This window comes from Anoplopoma fimbria, chromosome 10 (genome assembly GCF_027596085.1).
Source record: "Anoplopoma fimbria isolate UVic2021 breed Golden Eagle Sablefish chromosome 10, Afim_UVic_2022, whole genome shotgun sequence".
Classification (NCBI taxonomy): Eukaryota; Metazoa; Chordata; class Actinopteri; order Perciformes; family Anoplopomatidae; genus Anoplopoma; species Anoplopoma fimbria.
In genome coordinates this window covers 8,499,669-8,521,700 of record NC_072458.1, presented here as the reverse complement: position 1 = coordinate 8,521,700, position 22,032 = coordinate 8,499,669, and the positions used below count along the sequence as shown (strand labels likewise).

At 41.8% G+C, this 22,032-nt stretch overlaps 2 protein-coding genes and 1 long non-coding RNA gene across 4 annotated transcripts; all 3 read left to right on the top strand.

Moving 5' to 3' along the window:
- The first annotated feature begins 4,044 nt into the window (after positions 1 to 4,044).
- On the top strand, positions 4,045 to 10,255 carry scamp3 (secretory carrier membrane protein 3). Of its 2 annotated transcripts, none has more exons than XM_054605948.1 (9): positions 4,045 to 4,558; positions 4,848 to 4,931; positions 6,243 to 6,356; positions 6,650 to 6,770; positions 6,888 to 7,016; positions 8,333 to 8,492; positions 8,594 to 8,695; positions 8,803 to 8,920; positions 10,006 to 10,253. In XM_054605948.1, the coding sequence occupies exons 1-9, from the start codon at positions 4,505 to 4,507 to the stop codon at positions 10,165 to 10,167; spliced, it is 1,044 nt and encodes a 347-aa protein (XP_054461923.1). In that variant the 5' UTR covers positions 4,045 to 4,504; the 3' UTR covers positions 10,168 to 10,253. The 2 variants fall into 2 exon arrangements, with proteins under 2 accessions (XP_054461923.1, XP_054461924.1); XM_054605949.1 differs by lacking the exon at positions 4,045 to 4,558 and adding an exon at positions 4,678 to 4,768 and having other exon boundaries at positions 10,006 to 10,255.
- A 1,280-nt stretch (positions 10,256 to 11,535) lies between these two features.
- On the top strand, positions 11,536 to 16,354 carry rnf115b (ring finger protein 115b). Its single transcript, XM_054606434.1, has 9 exons — positions 11,536 to 11,617; positions 12,743 to 12,801; positions 12,971 to 13,028; positions 13,114 to 13,325; positions 13,866 to 13,934; positions 14,060 to 14,138; positions 14,409 to 14,502; positions 15,137 to 15,252; positions 15,798 to 16,354. Exons 1-9 carry the CDS (start codon positions 11,540 to 11,542, stop codon positions 15,918 to 15,920), a joined length of 888 nt encoding a protein of 295 aa, XP_054462409.1. The 5' UTR covers positions 11,536 to 11,539; the 3' UTR covers positions 15,921 to 16,354.
- A 1,440-nt stretch (positions 16,355 to 17,794) lies between these two features.
- On the top strand, positions 17,795 to 22,025 carry LOC129097780 (uncharacterized). The gene is made up of 3 exons (XR_008531526.1): positions 17,795 to 17,941; positions 19,008 to 19,104; positions 21,945 to 22,025. It is a non-coding gene; the product is annotated as an uncharacterized LOC129097780 (long non-coding RNA).
- The last annotated feature ends 7 nt before the right edge of the window (positions 22,026 to 22,032 follow it).

Genomic DNA, 22,032 nt, shown 5'->3' with positions numbered 1-22,032 from the left:
CTGCTTTTTGGTGAGGGGTCACAGGTCAAAAAGGTTGGGATCCTCCAGTTTTGTAAGGTGTTGTATTTTATACGATAATCATATGTTTTTAATTGTAAATCTTAACCTGTAAAGTACCTTGTAACAACAGCTGTCAAATAAAAGTGGTGCAGTAAAAAGCAGCAGAAAATGGAATTAGAAGAGTAAAAGAACATGTACCTCAAAACTGTATTTGGGTAAATGTATGCTACTACGTTTTTTTCTAACCCCTGCTCTGCATACAGTTTGTATCTGGGTAATAGAAAGAATGCTTGGCTTACACAACTTCACTCATCATGTACGTGCTTTCATTTCTCGCAGGCAGAAAGTAGGTTTTGAATGGCCCCAGTGAAAACCAAGGTTATTGTGTAAGCACTCAACAAAACCGCAGCACTTTAACTGCACTCTGGAGGAGATGGAAAGTTCTCCGCTATTTGTTCAATGAGTAAATTGGCATTGTGGCACACACACACACGCACACACACACACACACACAACATTCTGTCTAAATGACCCCTTTGACTGATGGTTGAAATGGCCTCATAGGAGCAGTCTAAACCACCCAGTCCCTCCTTGTTAGCCAGTGTCAATTTCCACACACAACTCTTATGCCAGTTCATTCCTCAGGCTGTGATGTCATGGAGCCCTGCATTGCTGGAATGCTGTGGTTTTAGGACAGGGAGGTCCAGCATTTGAATCGAAGCCATCTGGACCAATCGTGACACGGCAATTAGAGGAAATGATGAGTCACAGCAGTCAGCTGACAAAACACAAACGATGCAAGCAGGTTCAGGCAGAAAACACAAGCACAAATACATCCACTCAGTTAAGCTAAAGAAGATTCCATCAATAATATTGCTGTAAAAATGGCCGCTCATTCTTTGCTATGCCACATCATTTTAACCCCAGCAATTATATATGAGCTATGTTTCTTCCTGGTTCTCCACAAAAAGATCAATGCATCTATATGGTTGCATTGATCTTTGAAGTACACTTCAGTGGCAGAATTATTAAACAGACAGTCCAAATCAAAAGTTTGACTTCCAATTACCAATCTGCCCTGTTCTATGGACATTAACTAGGGCTGTAACTAAGGATTCTGTTCATCAATTAGTCAATAAATAATTATTATTTTCTCAGTGAATCATTAAATCTCTCATATTTTACAAAATAGTGGCCATAAAAAACATGTAACCCTAGGTTGGAATATTTCCTTCAGTGTTAACATCATAGAGTATGGAGCAGCATGGTATTTTGGACCTTAAAGCTACTTGGAGCTTTAAGATGGTCCTAATGATGATATGATGATATCCATAACGCTAACCTTTACATGTATCTTTATTGTTAGTTAGTGTGTGCCTGCATAAATAGACAGTTCATATGTGTGAAGATCTGTTCATAAAAACAGGAGGATGCAAAAACAGGCATGTACAGTATGAACATGAGTGTGTGAGTACTGTATGTGTGCGTAACCTACGTGTATGTGATCAAATCATATGACTGCCCTCACACACGTGAACCCATGTGACTTGTAGGAGAAAAGAATGAAAAGAGACATGGCTCGATTGTTTGAGGGCATGAGGACATGAAGTGTGTACAAACTTAAGGTGTAATTATTTCTGCTGCTGCTCAACATGTGATTGTAAAGGTCAGATATGAAAAGTAAAAAGAAAAACCTATGAAAGGTTCCTTTGAGCATGCACCCTTCATAGAAAAGAGACAAAAAACTCTAGGAAACTCACATACAACAAATACCAGGAAAAAAGAAGAAAATGTATTGAAGATACATTTTGAATGTGTAAAAGGGGGGAAAAAAGGCGTAAAAATATAGCATTAATGTTTCTTTATCTGCACCTGGCAATTTCCTTGAGGTTTGAATCTAACCTTCCTTCTGAGAATCTGAGCCCATGAAGTGGGGAAATGTTTCCTTCAAGACACAAGAGTGACATCTACTGGAAGAGGAGGAAAGTATCTTTTTTAAAACAGCAAACAACAGTTATAAAAACTAGGCTAAAAAACAATACCAAGATCAAACCGACATGCCGGCAAGCGTGGAGTAAATTGCCCAAATTAGGATTTAATTATTGACAAAATTATTAGGATTTTAATTCCCAGATCAATTTTTTAGTTGCCATTGTATGCTAAAAGAAAACAATCCATTTCCCCAAGAGTCAATGACAAATTTCTTTTTTTATTATTATTTTAAAGCCGGTCTCCAATCCATTGGGTGATACAGACCATACTGGAAACTGTTCCTTTAAATGAGCCATCAGGACTTCTGCACAGATGTGATGTCACAACTATACAACATATAGACCGTTTTATCGCATTTAACATAAACATTCTCAATGTGTCCCAGTTTATTTCTGGTTGCAGTGCAATGCCTATTGAAAAGAGACTGGGACAGCTGTTTTGAACTGTTAAGTATGACTAATATGCAGTGAAACAGGAGCAGCGATGATGGAGGTTACAGCAGACAGCGCCAGTAATGAAGGGATGGTGTCGACTCAGGGTGTGTTTAGCCTAAGATAACTTTTATGGTACGCTCGAATGGATGGTGGCCGATGTACAATGTTTTCATAAAGAAAGCATTTGTTTATGGTCTTTTATTAAAGGCATAATATGTAGTCACATTGTTGGTTGCTGTTTGAACACAGCTTTCAAGCTAGGAAGGGAATGATAAGAGGGGACCAGCATTGGGAGAACAAAGCCCTGAATCAGAAGTATAAAACAATAATTTCGGGTTGTTTCAGGGTGGTTACGTTGTTTAACACAAATAAACACATCCACACCTTCTCACAAACCTGCGGGAAGGTGCCGGATTTGAATGAATGCAGCCAATGGCAGGCTTCATAATGCAGTGGGCTGTATTCTCTCTGAGCTTGCCCAAGCTTGGATTTGTGTGATCCTCGGCACACCTGAAGGACCTACTTTGGTCTCCTGGTGCTGTTCTTAATTAAACCAAACTCAATATAAAAGTTGTCATATTTTCTCAATTAAGCTAGTTGAGGCTTAGCGTCACTTGACGATGTGAACTAAATCAAAATACTCCATGTCAAGCTGGCTCTGTCTGCAACTGCATGTAGCTCAATTTAAGATAGCTACATGATAAATAAGATAAGATAAGATAAGATAATCCTTTAATAGTCCCGCAGCGGGGAAATTTAAAAATGACCAAACTATTATTGCTGCCTAGACTGAAATCATAACCAGATCAATTTATTAATAGCTCTGATTATAAATGGTTGGACCTAATGACTTGACCGTATGCAAATGCATGACAGTTTGCCTCAGTGATGCTAGTCATCTAGCCTGCATTATTAGCTAGCACACATATAAGTCATGACAACGATTAAGCCAGAGAGTCGGTAACATTCACCAACACCACAGCTTACTGTCTGCTTCTTTTACACCTTCACAAGGATCATTTATCACCAATCTTAATGGATTTATCTCCAAATGAATGTGGGACTTCTCTCTAGATATATTGTTGGATAATGTTAGCTAAACAAAGTGCAAATGCTAAGTTAGTTAAATGACAAACAAAGTAACAAGTAGCGATATAAAGGCTATAATGCCCCAGGCCTATAGAGGCATATTAAAAATGTATATAAATATTAGCGAGACCTCCTGACAATAATAGGAAACATCATCGAGAGAACTCCTGCATATAATTAAATATTGTGAACAGTTTGATAGTAAGTTAGTTATTGACTGAAAAGACAGTCTAATACAGTCAGATTCATGTAGAATACTACCATCTTGACACCAATGGGAGTTCAGTGATGTGAGGACAATCACCATCTTTTATGGGTTCCTTGGTATGAACTCCTTTAAGGTCATTTATATTGTATAATATAACTGTCAAAACATTTAAGTCTTCAACCTCTTGCACATTTATTATGTATAAATATATTATATTTATTGTTTTTATTTTTTTAAATCTACTAACATAGATTGTTGTTGTACTGACTATTTCAATAGAATAGGGGACATGCTCAGCCAGGTCAGGCCACGCCCCCTCATGTCCCCACGTGCCTCTCTGCCGCAGCAGCAGTCACATGATCGACTCTTTGGCTAGCTACTTCCGGTACCACGGCTGTTTTTCTCTGCGGGAGAATAATAACGTATCTGTTGTGCTTTCCCTGGGAATCGGTGCAGCTATAATCCAGATCCCGACAGTCAGGACTGAACAGGAGAAATAAACGGGGAAGAGAACCACCAACCTGTCCGTACATCGTGTCCCCCTGCTAGCTAACGTTAAACTGCGGGGAGATGACCACCGGAGGGGCGGGTAGCTAGTTGACAGAATAAACCGACTACACCGCCCGCCCTTTCGATTTCGAAAATACGCAACGTTTCTCCTGCTTTAACAGTCAGACCTGCTGATTCTTTTTTCTTCCTCCCCGTGACTAACGTTAGCATTAGCAGCAAGTGGTGGCTAATTGACGTTTGCTCTCTTCTCCCAAAACAACCCGCCATCGACATGTCAAAATACACAAGCTTCCCTGAGCCGATGGAAGACCACAACCCTTTTCAAGTGGGTGAACTGAAATAGTAATCTAGTATCAGCCTGTCATGGTGTGTTTGATGGATGCACGTCACTGATGCTGGCTCTGTGTAATAGCAGGCGTGTTGTTGCTCATGTGACGTGTGTTGCTTTTTCTCTGGGCCTTTCTGCCTGCCTTCCTTAGTCTTTGGCCACTTGTGGCTCTTCTTAACAATGAATACACCAATAAAAGCCGCTCAGGTTTGTTAAATGTGGATTATCGTTTTCTGTCAAATGTATTACCGTGCTAATTTTGCCTCTTTTTTTGTTGTCTTGCTAGGACCCTGCAGTGACTCAACACAGCAGCAACACAGGATATGCCACACTGGACCTGTACAACCCTTTTGATAATAATACTACTGGGGTGAGTAATATTTCAGAGATATTATAAGATATTAGGGGATATATAGATATATTATGAGATAACAGAAGAGACTGACATTCAGAATTGAACACATTTCCATCAAATTTGTTTAATCCAATTATATTTGTCTAAAATGTCCCATTTACAATTTGTCACAAACATAGAAAAACTGAATTGCCATTTAATTTAATGTTTAATCCAACAGTTTGTAGCTTTCTACTCATCAGATGTCTATTGTGTGAGAAAGAAATGGCTGCAATTTAAGGGCGGTTATCTGTTGTAAAAAATAATAAATAAACAAACTCATCCCTTAAAAGGGAATTACAACATTTGAAATAAATTGTGCTTAAAAGGCTTAATTTTATTTTAAACAAAAATAAGCCAAAGATTGGTGTGTTTAACTGTTTTCCCAGATAAAGTAGCTGACTGCATTTTTGACATTGTTAGTTAGTGCTGAGCTTCGGTCGTCTGATAAACACAGTGAACTGCAATTTAGTTTCACTTCCTTAGAAGAAAAAGTTCTCTGCAACACCTCAATAGTGGGTAATAAAATTGCAGCCTGCTTAATATTTTTGCAGCCTGCTTAAATGTGTATTTGATTGCCCAAACCAGTTTGGACACACAGTAACGCTGCATTAAGCCAGTTAGTTATCCAGCCTTAACCAGGACTGGATTGTACACAAATGTATCTCGTTGTAATCGTCTGACCAAGACCAAATGATACACATTGCCATGTGACATACATCTCACACCTAAGTTGCATGTCAAAGGGTTTAGTGTTTTTGTTGCCAGGAAAAGTCTTTGGTCTAAGTTAAGGACCATGTCATTGGAGTGTTGTTGCTAGGAAACCGCTTGAGTCCTTGGTACTTCCTGTCAGCTGTTGCTATTGGCAAATACTGCATTAACAGGAACTAGACTGGGTCTTGGAAACTGATGTGGTCTAGATCTAGTTGTAGATCTCTTTAATCTCAGACTGAGTGCATGACAACAAGCCGCATGCACACTATTACTGAAGACATTATTCAGTTTTTATAACTTATATACGATTATAATTTTGCTTCTAGAGTGAATGAAGATCACACACATATCTATAAATGTTGTGTTATACATACAATTCTCCTTTTGGCATTATCCTTTTAATTGCCACTTTATTGGAGTTGCAGTATAAGGTTTTTTTTATGTGAATGTATTGATTTTCATTTGTTTAAAAAAGTTAGTTTCAATGTGGAAAGTGGTGCATGTATCTTTTATTTCTGGATTTTCTTACAGGATGAGGTCAAACTGATGTATGATGTCTGTTTCTTTTTCCAGCCTCCTCCTCCGTATGAAGCCACCTCTCCCTCTGCTCCATCTGTGCCTGCAGTGACCCCACCTAGTAGGACAACCCCCACCGAGCCTCGCAACTATGGCTCCTATACCTCCCAGGTATGCGTTCTGCAATGTGGAGACACTTGTTGCGGCATTTGATCATAAATATCAGCACATTCACAGGCAAAAATGTGATTGTACTCACACTGAAAATTAGAAAAGTGCGCTAGATGTCAATGATATATAACTTCACATATGTACCTTGAAAGCACATCCTCTGTGAATATTTTATGATAACAGGTATTTTATATAATCCTTTTAATTATTAATGACACATACACAACCCTCTCTCTTTGAAACTTGACATGCATTTCTGATAAATCATTTCACTCTGTGTCTTGCTGTGTTAGACTGCAGTAAATGCTACCACAGCAGAACTCTTGAGGAAGCAGGAGGAGCTTGAGAAGAAAGCCCAGGAGCTGGAGAGAAGAGAGAGGGAGCTTGAGTCGCACAGCCTGGGACCTGGAGCCTGTAAGAGATGGATAAGAGGGGAAATAAATACCTAAGATACCTGAATATTTTATGGATGTAATGATTTCAAAAGATATTGCCCTTACTGACGTTTTCCCACTGTTTTCTCTTCGTCAGCCCGTCAGAATAACTGGCCCCCGTTGCCTTCATTCTTCCCCGTGGGCCCCTGCTTCTACCAAGACATCAATGTGGAGATCACTCAGCGCTTCCAGCGCACCGTCACCATCATGTACTACTTCTGGATGCGTGAGTTTCTGTAACTCTTACTACGCGCTGATGTGTGAATCCCCGTTATTCCCACATATCAGTGTTATAACATAACATGGTTATTGGTGTGGTTGCGGCGGGCACTGGTACAGTGTATGTGATTGGAGTGAACCTTTAAAATCTTTATCTGTTGATGCTTAAGATGTAACAGTTGAAGGTGGTGGTAATGTAACTGAGGATGTGTAGTGTAGTGATGTGTGTGTAAGTAGGATTTAGGGGGGTTTATGGAAAAAATGGAATATAATATTCAAAACAATATTTTTATTAGCGCATAATCCCCTGGAACTAAAAATTGTTTCAATAGCTTACAATGAGCCGTCTATGGCTACATAGGCATAGGGTCCTCTTCATGGAGTCCACTATGTTGCATCATGCGTAATGTTTCTACAGTAGCCCATAATGGACAAACCAAACACTGGCTCCAGAGAGGGCCTTTTCCTTTTTTATGCTATCTGAAGGCCACGTAGTTCTCAGACACGCTTGAATAGGAGGGGAGAGTTTAGGGTTATTCAGTTGGATGCCATCTGCAACCCCACCACCAGATGCCACTTACTCCTTCACTCATGACTCGTGTATCTGTGATTCCTACTGCACTGTCTGGAGTATGAGCTGGAATGTTTGTACAAAGACTCTCACACTTATCTGCCAGTTTGAGGACTTGGCAGGAACCAACTGAAATCTGTCTCTACCAAAACGCGAAGATGATTTAGAGGTCTTCCCCCGGGGCATCTACTGAACACAAGAACCAATTCAAAATCTTGTTCTTCTTTAACGACCCAAAGCTTCAGCACAATGGGGGGAAAAGTCACAGGGGTCTGAAATGAGTCTGTTTCACATGCATGTTTACAAGGTTTAAATCCGGGTTATGGCATGAAATGGACATTGCTACTGATTTTGAAAATGACAGAAAGAGGGCGGAAAAAGTGAGGTTGAAAGTTACCGCATAAGAGAAGGAAGTGGTCGAGGATAAAAAATTAATTAAAACAGAAATCTTTAGTCCTGAGCCTGCGCCGAGGCACATCCAAAGGTCCAAAGGAGCCAACTCAAAAACCTGGCAGCAGGAAAAGGAAGGTAATAAATAGCGCCATGTTGCATCAGCCAAAGTCCTGACAAGTTGGGTCCTTCTTCAGAGTGGGGAGGCTTTCTTTGGATTTGTGTTCCAGTCCACTACTCTAGAGTAATAATGCAGCAAATAGTTTATCCCTACACTCAGATTGTATTGCTGTTCATTCTTGTCCAACCACTCCCTTTCACTCTTTTGTCTCCTTTTCATCCTTTCTTTCGTCAATGTCCAGTTTGCACTTGTGCGCTGTTCTTCAACCTGATCTCCTCCCTGGCCATGTTCTGCGTGGACTCCTCGGGTGGTGTTGGCCTGGGCCTAGCCATCCTGTGGGCCCTCCTCTTCACCCCCTGCTCCTTCCTCTGTTGGTACCGTCCTGTGTACAAAGCCTTCAGGTGTGTTGCACATTTCTAAAAAATCAAGCTGCATTAAGCATAAATGGCATTGATCTGTTGCTTCATTATGCTCACTAACAATATTTTTCTCTCCTCTGTAGGAGTGACAGCTCCTTCAATTTCTTTGTCTTCTTCTTCGTTTTCTTTGCCCAAGTGGTCGTCTCCGTCATCATGACTATCGGTATCCCTGGATGGGGTTTCAGGTATGACTAATAAACAAACAAACCCATATCTGAGTTAAAACGGATGCATGACCCTCCCCAGTTTCTTTCCTCTGTTTATTTCTGTCTCACCTGTCTCTTCCCCTCAGTGGGTGGATCGTGAGCCTGGCTGCTCTGAAGACCAGTGTCCCCGTCGGTGCGATCATGATGATGAATGCCATCGTCTTTACAGCCCAAGCCGCCATGGGGGTTGTCATGCTGAAGAAGGTGAAAACTGAATACATTTGTTTACATGCAGGGGAAATTCACAGGTAGTGACTCAAATTAAGGTTGTATTTCTGGCATGGTGTCAGTCACACTTTCCTCTGTATCTAACTCAGGATGTGGCTTTTTCAGGGAATATGAATCCTGGTCATTCATGTCCCTACACACACGCTGTTTGAACTGTTCTGTATTGACAACTCTGCAGAATTTAGCTTCTTCAACATGATTCGTATATACAAGGTATATACATGCTAAAGAATCCAGGATTCTGTCAGAGTACCACAGCTAGCACATTCAGGTATTATTATACAGAACAGCATGCTGGCTTGTATACTTCAAATGCGACCGGATGCAGTAATTCATCCTGGTATTCTTGGTAAACAGCATTTGACATACTATGTATTTGGACATACCAAATCTTATTATGCCATAATAAATATTATGGTAATATGGGCTTTGGAAGGCACAGCTGGGCCAGGCTAGTCTGTGCTGACACGTTTCCATGGCAAATTAGGTGAATTCTATTTAAACTAACTTTATCAAACAGAATATACTTAAACCAACAACTTGTATACTTAAAATATCAGATTATAACAGAAATACTAGTGCATATGCATAAGATTTAATAAATAGTCATATTTGAAATGCAGGCAATCACACAAAAAGGCAGAAAAATAATCCTAATTGTTAGTCCATGTTAAGTACTCATTCAAATCCAATTATTAAGTGAAAGGACAAGTGGGTCTAAGACAACTTGAATATGAATGAACACTAATGAATGGTACACTATTAGGAGATACCATGACATGATGTAGTGGGTCACAATTCCTGAAAGAAGCCAAGGGAAGTAAGTGAAATCAAAATTGTCATGCTGTACTTGCACTTTCCACCTGCTCTGTGGAAACAGTCGCACCTGCCGTGTCCAGGTGGTCCACCTACCATGAAGCAGTCAGTAGATAACAAACAGTCAGAACAATAGCCCCGGTATCGGTTTCTGCGTATCATATTCACCCAAACAATGTGCATGGTATGAGGATGAATTGCCGCATGTATCGGGTGTCAGCGTGCTCTGCTCTTCCCCTCTCCAGGTCCACAGCCTGTACAGGAAGACCGATGCCAGCTTTCAGAAGGCCCAGGCCGAGTTCGCCACCGGAGTCATGTCCAATCAGGCCGTACGCCAGGCCGCCACCACCGCAGCCACCAGCGCTGCCACCAGCGCTGCCCAGGGGGCCTTCACCGCACCACGATAGAGAGGGAGGAGAGGGGTTGGGAGGGTTAGAGTTGAAGCAGGGCCCGTTACGCTTGATAGAGGATCTGTTTGGTATTTATTTCCTCCACAGGTGATTAGAATTTGAGTGGGTGGGTGGGAGGGAGGGAGGGAGGGAAGGGGGTTGTTGTCTGTATAGTTACCCCTGAGCAACTGAACATCAGGGCATGTGCATGAGACAGAGGTGGGGTTTTGTAATTTCTAAAGATGTACAGGACAAGTTAGCTACATTGCCAAACCGGGAGTCAACAAAATGTTGATTCAGGAAACAGAAAGATGGTGTGAAATGTGAAAACAATGAGAGGCTGAATCTGTATGAAATGTAGCTCAGTCGTACCTAGTATCAGTGAATGCAGGGAAAATGCAACTTTTTTTTTTTTTTTTTTATTATTATGACAAGACAAGCTGTGTGCCAAGTAGGAAAGTTCTAGTCTGGATAGTTCCCGTTTTTAATTGACTTGGACGTGTTTACAACGAACCAATGTTTGAGTTGGAGCTGAACACTGAAACGTTGCCATTCTAACATTTCATCCATATAACCGAGTGGCTCAACTTTGGCCAACGCTAATTTTTTTGTTGCTTTAGTGCAAACTAACACGTTTTGTTATCATCAATCCAAATGAAAATGCCTCTTTACCTATTTGCCAAAACCTCTCATACTGTAAAGATTATGTGTTGTTTCGGTTTCAATGTATGTCACTGTTCTGTTGGTGCTGCTTGTGGCTCTTATGATTATTACATGTCACTGTCTTGGTTTTAATAAAAATATATTGTCATGCGTACACAGTTATTATTGCCGTATGTTATTGGCAGGTTAAGTAGCAACATACTGTATTTTGATGTTGCATTTATGTTTAATTTTTTATTTTTTTAATTGAGTCAAACCTCAGCAAGTCCAGTATCCTGTAATGCCATTAACTGACATTTATAACTGGGATAGTACTGCTATAAAACAGCTTGGGTTGAGTTCTGCATTGAAGCTAGTTAGTAACAATTGAGGCAGAATATTCAATACATTTGAACCAAGTTTGTGTAAAACTTGGTTCTGGCGACCCCCCACCATGCTTGAAGGAAACTGCATCTGTGATACAACTTGATACAAGCTTCTTTTAGCAACATCATCTGATCATGAAGTTATGGTTTTAATTAATTCTATCCTTTTATAAACTTTATTTATAATAATGATAATGTAAGGAGTGATAGTGTTCCCTGCTCGTTAATGGTATTGATGTGCCATCTGCAGCCGGTTTTCTGACATATGTCACGGGCACCAAACGGTCCGGGACTTCTCTGACCCGTCTGCAGACCTTTATGGGCTGCCTCGCCGACGTCAGGCACTGTGCGTCACCGTGAAGATGGCGGAGGCTGCGGACACACCACAACACCGGTATTTCTGTCACTGCTGTAAAAGTGAAACAAACCCCAAACTCCCGGTGAGTCACTTTGGAGAATGTTTTTTTTTTTTTTATTCAACCCATGCTGACATTGAGGGACGTCTTAAGATGTTTAGAGCTCTTTTTTTTTTTTTTTTTTTAAACTTGCAAAGTTTATAGATACATTTTACTTTCCTCTAAAAAAAATATAAAATGAGTGGGACCACAAAAGCACACGTATGGCAGCCTGTTTCTGGTTGTTTATTTGCGTAAAGCATGCGCCGTGATCTTACAAGACAGACACAGAGGGAGTAAAAACTGGTGATTCACGTTGCCATATTTAGAAGCACCACTGTTGGCGACAGCCTGTGTCCAGTTGTCTTCTGTCAACTGCGCCTGTGAGGCTGGTTTGGGTGACGCCACACGCACAAACAGAGCTTGCTGGGCTTCCTAAAGGTATACCCTAAAGCCACAAATGTGCCTTTAACCCCTGCAGCCCGATTTGTTTTTTTCCCCCTCTATCATTGTATCAGCAAAGCCCAACTGCAAAGGCATACGTGATTAACCTGCTGGAGTTTCATTTCTCCTGGTTGCTCGGTTCGGAGAGCCAGTGTTGGTGCGCATTTGTTTTGCAGCTGTTTTTTATGACACCAATACGCATGAATGTTGTCATGTTGAAACACATGGGCACGCGTCTTTGTGTGTGTGTGTGTGTGTGTGTGTGTGTGTGTGTGTGTGTGAAAGAGAGAGAGATTAACCTGTCCTATGCCAGTATTTCCAAAAATATGTGGACACCCATATGCAGATACATTTGTAATACATTTTTTAAAGCTGTTTTTTTTTTTTTTTTTTTTTTTGGCATAGGATAAAGGAGATGGCATGTGACTTGTCCCCCAGCCCAAACCGGGGACATTACAATAACAGAGTGCCTCTCCACTAACCCACAAAGATGCCTCATTTTTGTGTACTTTTGTGTACATCCTGGTGGCCCAGTGGTTAGGATACATCGGTTGCGATTTCACTAATGGTCTGCAGTCAGGTCACAAAATCTTGTCAAAAGCTTTCCTAGAAGAATGGAGGCGGTTATAGCATCATATTAATCATCTTAGTTTGGGATTGAACACAGACGTTTGAGTGTCGGCATTCTTTAGGTCTGTAGTGCATGTTTTTTTTTCTTTCCTCTAGGATTTCGTCTGCCCCAGATGTGACTCTGACTTCATTGAGGAGGTGACAGAAGACTCCAGGTACAGCTCCGTTTTGGTTTTTATATTTACTGTTCATGTTAAATCGTTTATAAAACGTTTTAAAGCATGCTCCTAAGTATTGAAATGCATGATGGTCACTGTAGCAGCAGTGTTATGCTCTTAAGAGTTATGTTTTTCATTTAAAACCGATTTTTATTTTGCTGCCTAGTCTCCTGCAGAGCAGCACATCTGTGGCCAGTGAAGATTCCAACTCGTTGTTCTCAGAGGTATGTCCTTACATTTGGCATTTTAAAACTTACACTCCTCCTTTTCTCAAGCTCTGTTTGACATAATACTTGGTCTCTCTCCAAGTTATGGCAGCTGCTGTTTATGGAGCGGTCTGCTCTGCTGTTGCATCCGCCCTCTTCAGAGTCCGACCCAGATGACAGCGAGCAGGCATCTGCAGGTCAGAGCCGCCCTTCTTCAGTGTCGCCGGGCGCTGCTGAGGCCGGGGAACCAGAGTCTGATTCACGGCCTGAACAAGAGAGGTCATCCAGGCCTGATCAACGGCCTGCAGTGGAAGGGTGTGTGGACATGGTACACAGAAACATCACCAGTGTGGACTGAACTCTGACCGTGAATTCTTCTCTTTTCTTTCTATTTATGTCATTGGCTGTACAGGAAAATAAAGGCATAGCCTCGTCGGACCACTAAACATACAGCTGAAACAAATACAACAGCTGTGTTTTTCACAGATATTCTTTCATATTTTTGTTGCGAACAGAAACAACTTTCATAGTACCTTCATGTTTATAAGTTTCAACAAGTTTGAAACTTTTTTTTTTACAATGTAAGAACTTCCTTATGTGGGATTGATTTGCTTCAAAAGGTGATTGTAGTTGGTGACACTTCAGTAAGCTTCCCTACTTACGGATGCAATCTCTATGTAAAATCATTATTCTGCATTTGGTGCAGACATGCAGTATCAGGCTTATATATTCCAACTCAAAGTAAAATCATGAAGGCCTGGCATGAATTTAAACAGTTGAAAATACAGTAAAGTGTGTGTTTTCAAAGCACAATAAAGCAGACACATCTTCGCTGTCTGTTTTTGCCCTCTCAAGGATTGTGCAGCAGTTCTTGGCCGGCCTGTTTGCCAGCAACGGAAACCCCAATGCTGCACCAGCTGCACTGTAAGCGCTTTTTCATTTTCGATTCACATCATCTACTTTTGATTTCATCTAGCGTTGTGTGATAACTACCCAACTACCCCCCCCACCCCACCCCCCCTCTTTTGCTCTCTTTCTGTTTGTCTCAGATCCAGCATGCTGCAGTTGCATTCAAACCCTGGTGATTATGCGTGGGGTCAGGGAGGTCTGGACGCTGTCATCACAGAGGTCAGTAGTATCAGAGGTGGTGATTTCTAAGCTTTGTGTTTAGTTTTAGCTTTGGTTTCCTCCTCCTCCACTTCCTCCTCCTCCTTCTTCCCTCTCGATCAACCTATTATAATGAAACACAAAACCTCCAAAGTCTGATACCATCAAGTTACAAACTGTTCATTTCTTATTCTTTTATCCACTCCATATGAACTCTGTTTCCTTTGTTTCCCCTCGCTTTCCCTCATGTCTCCTCCCATGTATCCTTACTTTCTTCTCTCACTCACCTAGTTGTTAGGACAATTGGAGTGCACAGGTCCACCCCCTGCTGAAAAGGAGATGATCTCATCCTTGCCAACAGTTTGTATCTCTGAAGAACAGACAGGTAGCAATCCCAGCATAGCATACTGCACACATCTCTTACCCTCCTCTTATTTACCTACCCTTCTTATTTCTTCCTTCCTTCCATCTTTCATTTTCTCCTCTTATCTCTTTCCTTCCTCTTACATTTATTTTCTTCCTCTCATCGTACCTTTGCTCCTCCTACATTGCCTTGCCTCCTCTTAACTTCCCTGCATCACTCTTTCTTTCCTTTCCTTCTCCTATCTTTTCTGTGCTTCTTCCTATCTTTGGTGTCCTCTATCCATTTTTATTCACCTCTTCACTAGCTTCATTCCCTCCTCCTATCATACCTCCATCCTCTCTTTCCTAGTCAGAGCATTAGTAAATAATACTTTTTTTTTTCTGCCTGGTTTCAGACTACTTCTCAAAAGTAGTGAGAGTGGTATGGAAGCTGCTAAATCATAATTGACACATCATTTAACTGGGTTAACTACATAAAATGAGAGAGGACTACATTACAAAAGTATCCCTGTGTTTTACTGTAAAGGCCTATAGACCTGTCTTGCAAAAATTAAAAACGTTATGATGGGTTTTCTGTGCAAACTATTCACTGTGTCTGTTTCTCTTGCGCACATTTTCATACTTTTTGTTTCTGTTTTCTTGTTTTTCTCCCTCAGACTGCAGGCTGGAGTGTCCAGTTTGTAGGGAGGAGTATTCATCGGGGGAATCCGTCAGGAAGCTACCCTGCCTCCATTACTTCCACAGTGGATGCATAGTACCTTGGTTGGAGCTGGTAAGGACGAGGGGTGGATGTGGTTTAAAGGTCTGTTAGCTTTGTCATGAAGGTTTGAAGTGTCACACATATTTGGGATTGTAACGACAACTAAGAAACGTGTTTTGTTACCAAATGTTTTTATGCCTCTGCGCCTGCGAGAGCTATGGCCAGAGGATTTGTGTTTTCGGGTTGGTCAATGTAGTATCTCAGGAAAGCCGCAAGATAATTTATTTAAGTTGGGCACACACATCCACCGCCCCAGTTAAAGAATGAATTGATTAGATTTTGGTGGTCAAAGGTCATTGTGACCATAAAAAACACATTTATGGTCATAATTCAGTGGTTCGCATGTTAATTCTAACAATCTTACACAAATGTCTAATGGGATAAATTGATGAAGTGATGCCATTTTGGATAGTAACCGATGTAGACTGCATAATGACTGGCTGGTGGAGGCGTACAACTACAAGGTGCAGTTCTAGTCTTGTCTCGGTTGTGCTGTAGATGCTGTTTTACCAATGACTTCTTCACCGCAGATTAATGCGTTTTTATCCCTCCCACAGCACGATACCTGCCCAGTGTGCCGAAAAAGCCTTGACGGCGTCGACAACAGCCTCCCGTCCACATCAGAACCCCCAGAAGCTCGCTCCATCAGGACAGAGCAACAGGAGAGGCAGGCAATCTGAGAAACGGGCCAAGCATCTCTACCTCCTTTTCTGTTTTCAAGAGACGCTTCTCACCACTGACCTTTCCCTCCGCAACAACTGCTTTTAAATAAAATACATTACAGGCATCACAGTCATAATTTGCAGCTTCAACTTGTACTTTATTCAAACTACGCTACCCACAAGAGCACCGTGCAGATTGCAGACAAGACGTGGAGGTCATGTGTCCTTCTCGCTACACTGGCCTCTTTAGTGGTTTCCTGAATGACTGACTTTGATGCCATGAACTGATCACCGCTGAGCTGCCTGTGATTGTTAAAGTGATGGGAATTCACAGAGTTATGAGGTTACACTTATCATCGTATTAAGGCTCTTAGTAAGATGATTTTTTACTGAAGAATATTTTGTTTTTCCGCCCAATCTGATTCAGCGTTGATCTCCTCTCTATAATAAAGCCTCCTGTCACCCTCTGCACGTTCTCCTTTATAAATATTAAACCTTTATAGAAACATTTACTTGATTATAGAAGAATATGTGAAATACAGTACAATATAGCCAAATCTAATGAAATATAATCCAATAAAATGGGGCCGAATACAGCTGTGAAGAATATGGTGCTGAAACAAGTCAGTTAATCATATGACAAAAAATGAACCATCACTAATTTTGAGAATTGCTTAAGTCACTTATTAGGCAATAACGCCAAACAATTGTTGGTTCCGGCTTCTCAAATGTAAGGAGTCCCTGCTATTCTCTGAATCATATCACTGTAAATTGATGATTTCATTTGTAGGACTGTAAATCAGACAAATTCAAGCAAATTGAAGATATTATATCACTCTGGACCTTGGGTGACTAGTGATTGGCATTTTACACATACTATTTTTTGATATTTTAGAGACTGTCAATTAATCTGAGAATGGCATGAATAGATTCATCAATAATGACAATAAGCACTTGCAGCCTTGATATAATATAATAGGTCACTGTAATACAGCAAAATCTACAGAAGAATCTACAGTATTCTACATTTAACACAAGCTAAATGCAACAACAAATAATAGAATATAGCACTACAACAATTAATTATTTTCATTATTGAGTAGTTTATTGATCGTTTCATAATTTAGTTTATAAACTGGCCAAAAAATAGTGACCAATGTCCATCACTTCATCCCAGTCTAAGTTAACATTTTCTTTGTGACCCATAGTCCAAAACCCAAATAAATTTTACAATGATTAAAAAAAACGAGAAAAACGCATCAATTACTCACTTTGAGCAGCTAAACCCAGAAACGACAGTTTTTAAAAAAAAACAATTTATTAATAAATCACCAATTAATCGATTAAAACTAAAAAAAAACATGTGATTATTTCAAAATCAATACACGGATCGATAAGTGGACTAATAGCTTCAACATAAAAGAAGAATTCACATCCGTGCGGTGAAGAATGATTTATTTATCGGCTGAAGTGCTCCCGGTGCCTCCTCCTGTCTCTACCGTGTGTGTGTGTGTGTGTGTGTGTGTGTGTGTGTGTGTGTGTGTGTGTGTGTGTGTGTGTGTGTGTGTGTGTGTGTGTGTGTGTGTACGGTCTGTAACGTTGTGTTGACACTCTGTGTGTGGCAGCTGGGACCGGGCACCGACAGGGTGACAGCTGACAGCTGCATACCAGCAAACACACCGTCAACGGGCCGAGAGCACATCACCACCGAAAATAGAGAAATAATGAAATACACACGTTATTTTTATCAATGACCGGGGGCCGCAGGAACCGACCGACATTTGCTCTCCTCTCCTTCCCTCTCCTCTCCCCTCCTCCTCCTCCTCCTCCTCGGTCCGTCCTCCTCTCCCTCCCTCCTCTCCCTCCTCCTCTCCTGACTGAGAATGCCCGTGTTGTACTGACACAGTAGCGATACGGGCTGAGTAGACATGGAGGCCCAATTAACGAGGGAGGCCCGTGCTGACACATCCAGGCCTAGCTAACGGCGTGTCGGACCAGATTTTGGAGCATCTCGGGAGGGAGTACGGATACCAGTTGCTGTAAGGAAAAGGGATTTAAACACGCAGCGAGGAGAAATATAAGGATATCCATTTCGGGTCTCTGTTGATTCAACGCAGCCGCCATTTTGTTGACAGTTCGTGTGTTTTTTTTAACAACCTCCACGGCGCTGCATGTGTTGTTTAATCACGAGCGGACTTTACTCCGACACGTTTAGTGCGCGCGTGTTTCTGTCCACGTCTTTGTGCGTCTGTCTCTGAGCCCGTCGGGAGGGTTTGATCTGCTTTAGCTGTCGTGCTAGTGCATCGTTAGCCGTCGTAGCCGAGATGTAGTAACACGAGTGCCTGGGAGACTGTGACGGAGATTATGTGCATCATTGTGTGTCACATTCACACAGTTTAGACAAAGTGTGTGGAAGCTGGAGGTGTCTGCTCCTCCCGTGCAGCCTGCACACTGTGTGAGTTAAAGCTGTGCAGGGCGACATTTGCCCAAATCGCCCTCAAACTGTCTGCAGATGGAGGGCTAGTTAGCTGCTGCCAGAGCCATTGATACACAACGTAGCGCAGGCGGTCTGTTACCGGACGGATGGTTGCTACAAAGTTGCAACAAAATAAACACAAACCTTTCACAGTGCACGGGGGAGATTGGGCGCCTAGGGACAGAGGCATGCACGTTTACATTTAGGTCTTGGTATTATCCTGAACATTTTTTTGGGAAATACATTTTTTTTGTTGGGGATGCTTTACATGGTGACACTCTGCTTACACTATCGCAACTTTGTGTTTTGGAGGGTGGCAAGGTTAACAGTCCGCTTTCTGGTACATGGCCAATAGCTCTGTGTATTGATTTATCATTGAGATGTGTGGCTGCATGCAAGACTATCACTTTGTTATAATATTTGGCACATCTGGGAGAGGGGGGGAAAAAAAGCACAGATATTTGTTGTGCAATTGTAGCTTGAATACTTGAGGCAAAATATTTCTTTCAGAAGGTCGCTTTGGCTCATGGTAGGTGCGTTTTGAGTTATATCATTGAAGACAACATTGAAATAGCCCACATCTGACATTGTTCATGTTTTTGTTTTTTTGTGGGGGGGGCAAAATTCAGGACTTGAAAGACAAAATATGTGGCCACCACGTTGATACACACGAAGGGAGGACACAGAGCCAAATAATGTGAACACCGTTTCTGGACATTTACAGAGGTGAGTGAATATCTGATTTATTATTTGTGTGGCTGTTGTTAGGAAGCAGCTTGCTCACTGTTACTGTCATCAGTCCCTTCACCCGATCCGAGTCTAATGTTTACGTGTCAGAAGCTAAACGACTTCTTGTCTGCATGCTTTGCACTGTCAGATTAATGGCTTTTAGAAACTGCAAGAGCATGTCTGTAATGCCGGATTTCCTTTCGCGTGAGACAGTAATTATTAGTGTGACTAAACAGGAGTGATTTCTGCTGAGTGAACACTGAATAAACGGAGGGGCCGTGTTGACTGTACAGGAAACCGAAAGCAGATAACGTTTTTTTGGGGGGGGTTATTCAGCCCTCAGCCAGCCAGCATCGATTTTTTTCCTTTTTTGCATATTATGAGGGAAAGTGTAAGTAATTCAAATGTAATGCAGTATATGTATTTAAAAGCAGTTAAACAGGCTAAAGAAAGTTCCCCGGGCAGCCACAGATGGAGGGTGTTTTCAGGGTGCAGCTCTGACTGACAGCTGTCATCCCGGCCCTGTTTGTTGTAGCTTTAAACGCTATGGCCGCCGCTTTAGTTTAAGGCCATGGTGTGGTGGTGAAGGGTCTTGTTTGAGCACGTCCGCTGTTAGTTAGATGATACAAACTAATGGTGGTAGTAGTGAAGGAATTTGGCTAACCCCCAGAAGCACGGATCTGTAGCCTACTAATACCGATGGAGTAAAAGCCCTGTAAATGACACGGAGCCCTCATGTGAATGATGTGGGGGGTGGGTTGGCTGGATACTATTGCTATGGCCAAAGGGAAATCAGCAGTTATGAACAACGTGTGCAAAAGTGGGGAGGAGGGAGGGAGGGAGGGAGTGAGGGGAGGACAGGAATGGGAGGGGGCGCGGGAAGTTGTTTACTACGTCTCTGCCTGCTCTGCCATTTCTTAGGTCGTTGGTATGATATTGATTATAGATTCTACTGTATTTTATTTATAATTTCTGACATTTGTTTGTATTTTTTATATCTTTCTTCATTAACTCCTGGCCATTTCTCCGAAAGTAAATGCAAACGACAGACAAGCATGACTGATATCTTTCTTTAAAACCAGTAGTGCTCTCATTCTCGTAGTTGGCATTATGACTCTGAAAAACGAAATGACTGCAGAGTGTTAACAAGTGTTAACTGCTTTGTAAACTACAAAAGTACCTTGATGCTAAACTTGAAAATGATATGCTGTAGTGTTTCGGCTTAGTAATCACAAATTAGAGAGCGATTCGGCCGCAGTGTCAGATCATTTACAGGATAACGAGTGCCAGTAAATGACCTGGCATAGCTTGTTAGAGGTGAGGGGAATGTTTTGACTCTCCGGGCGGCTTTTCTCAAGACTTGTGTCAGTAGCCTTTCACAGAGTTGGATACTACTGTGGCTTATTTTTGGCATAGCTGCTGTCAGCTAGTATCATTGTGAGCGCTTAGTGTAAAAGAATGAGGAGAACATTTGTCGCTCTGTGAGAGAAGGACACAGGGAACAGAGTTGTGAGGGGAGGGGGGGTAGAAATGTGTTTTTGATCAAAGTAGGAACACAGTGACTTTAGTTTTTGTGCTCTTATTACTGCTTTCCAAGTTTGCGAAAAAAAGAGTAGGAGGAGGAGGAGAAAGCTTAAGGAAGATGGTAAGGGAACACAGAGATTGATGGAGTGTTAAAGAAAAGAGGGAGATGTGATTTGAGTGTGGTATGTGTAGCGGGGAGGAGTCTGCAGTTTTGAGGCGAAATGGAGTGAGTAATTGAAGTAAACACAGAAATGAGGGCGTAGGGGAACTACAGGCCGGACTCCTAAAAAAAGGAGTCTCCGTTAACTGTGTGGTTCAAGAAAAAAAAAATCACTACTACTGTTTTCCACAGTCGTAATCCAAAACAAACATAGTCTAAGACTCTTGTAGGGCAGTTTTCTTTTTTTCCCTCTTGCTGTGACACTTTAGTGATGTGTCGACTTGTATGACTTTCCTCAGGCTCCATTAAGTGGCTCCTTTAGTGCTTTCCACTAATGTAGGGCGCAGAGAAACCGCCGGCACGTTGACGCTCTATCACTCACTCTCAGTTGCTGCTGGCGAAGGCTGGGAAAGGCGGCCGGATCCTCTGTCTAGTCCCAGAGGGCCCAATGTGCTGAGGTCACAGTTCTGAATTGCCTCCAAATGACTTCATCCAGAGAAAGCACCTGCTTGGGGGTGAATCCGCATTAAATCACTCAGTGACCATGGGGAGTGGTGGACAACTTCATTGAATTGGGCTGTCCTCTAAGGAGCACAATTAGGGAACATGCTGCTCTATGCTGCTGCTGTGCTTACGTAGGGTATGAGCACTTTGCCACCAGTTTTCGCTGCAACTAATGAGGGAACTTAAGAGATTGCTCATTTGGCATCTTATCCTGATACACCTTGGAAAGATGCGGGTGCACTGTGGGATTAACTATTGTCTCTGGACATCATCGACCTTTTTAGTTCTCAGATGGACAATTCAGAGTCCTTGAACCTAAGTATACATTTCTCAGGTAGAAAAGCCTTGGCTGTGTAAATAGGTCACAGATTGTTGTAGACTGAGGACGAACATACCAATAAAAAGTCACCCAGACAGGATGAAGGACAGTCTATAATCAAATAGATGATAAAAATTGTTGCCCTCTGTCTGCTTTCGCACTATCATTCATTATAAGACATTTTATACTTCCCGGTTGTAGGGCGATGTTTAAAACTGTCACTGTTTGGTTGATGTTCTGTGCTGTGGTGACTAATCTGGAATTTGTTTCCCCCCCCTCTGTCCTTTCTTTCCTTCTCTCTCCCTGCTATACCTGTCTTTACTCCAACAGTTGAAGGACGGAGAAAGAGGGCTGGACTGCCAAGGAAGGGAGAGAAGCCAACACAAAACAAGGAGAGCTTCACCCTCACCGTTACCCC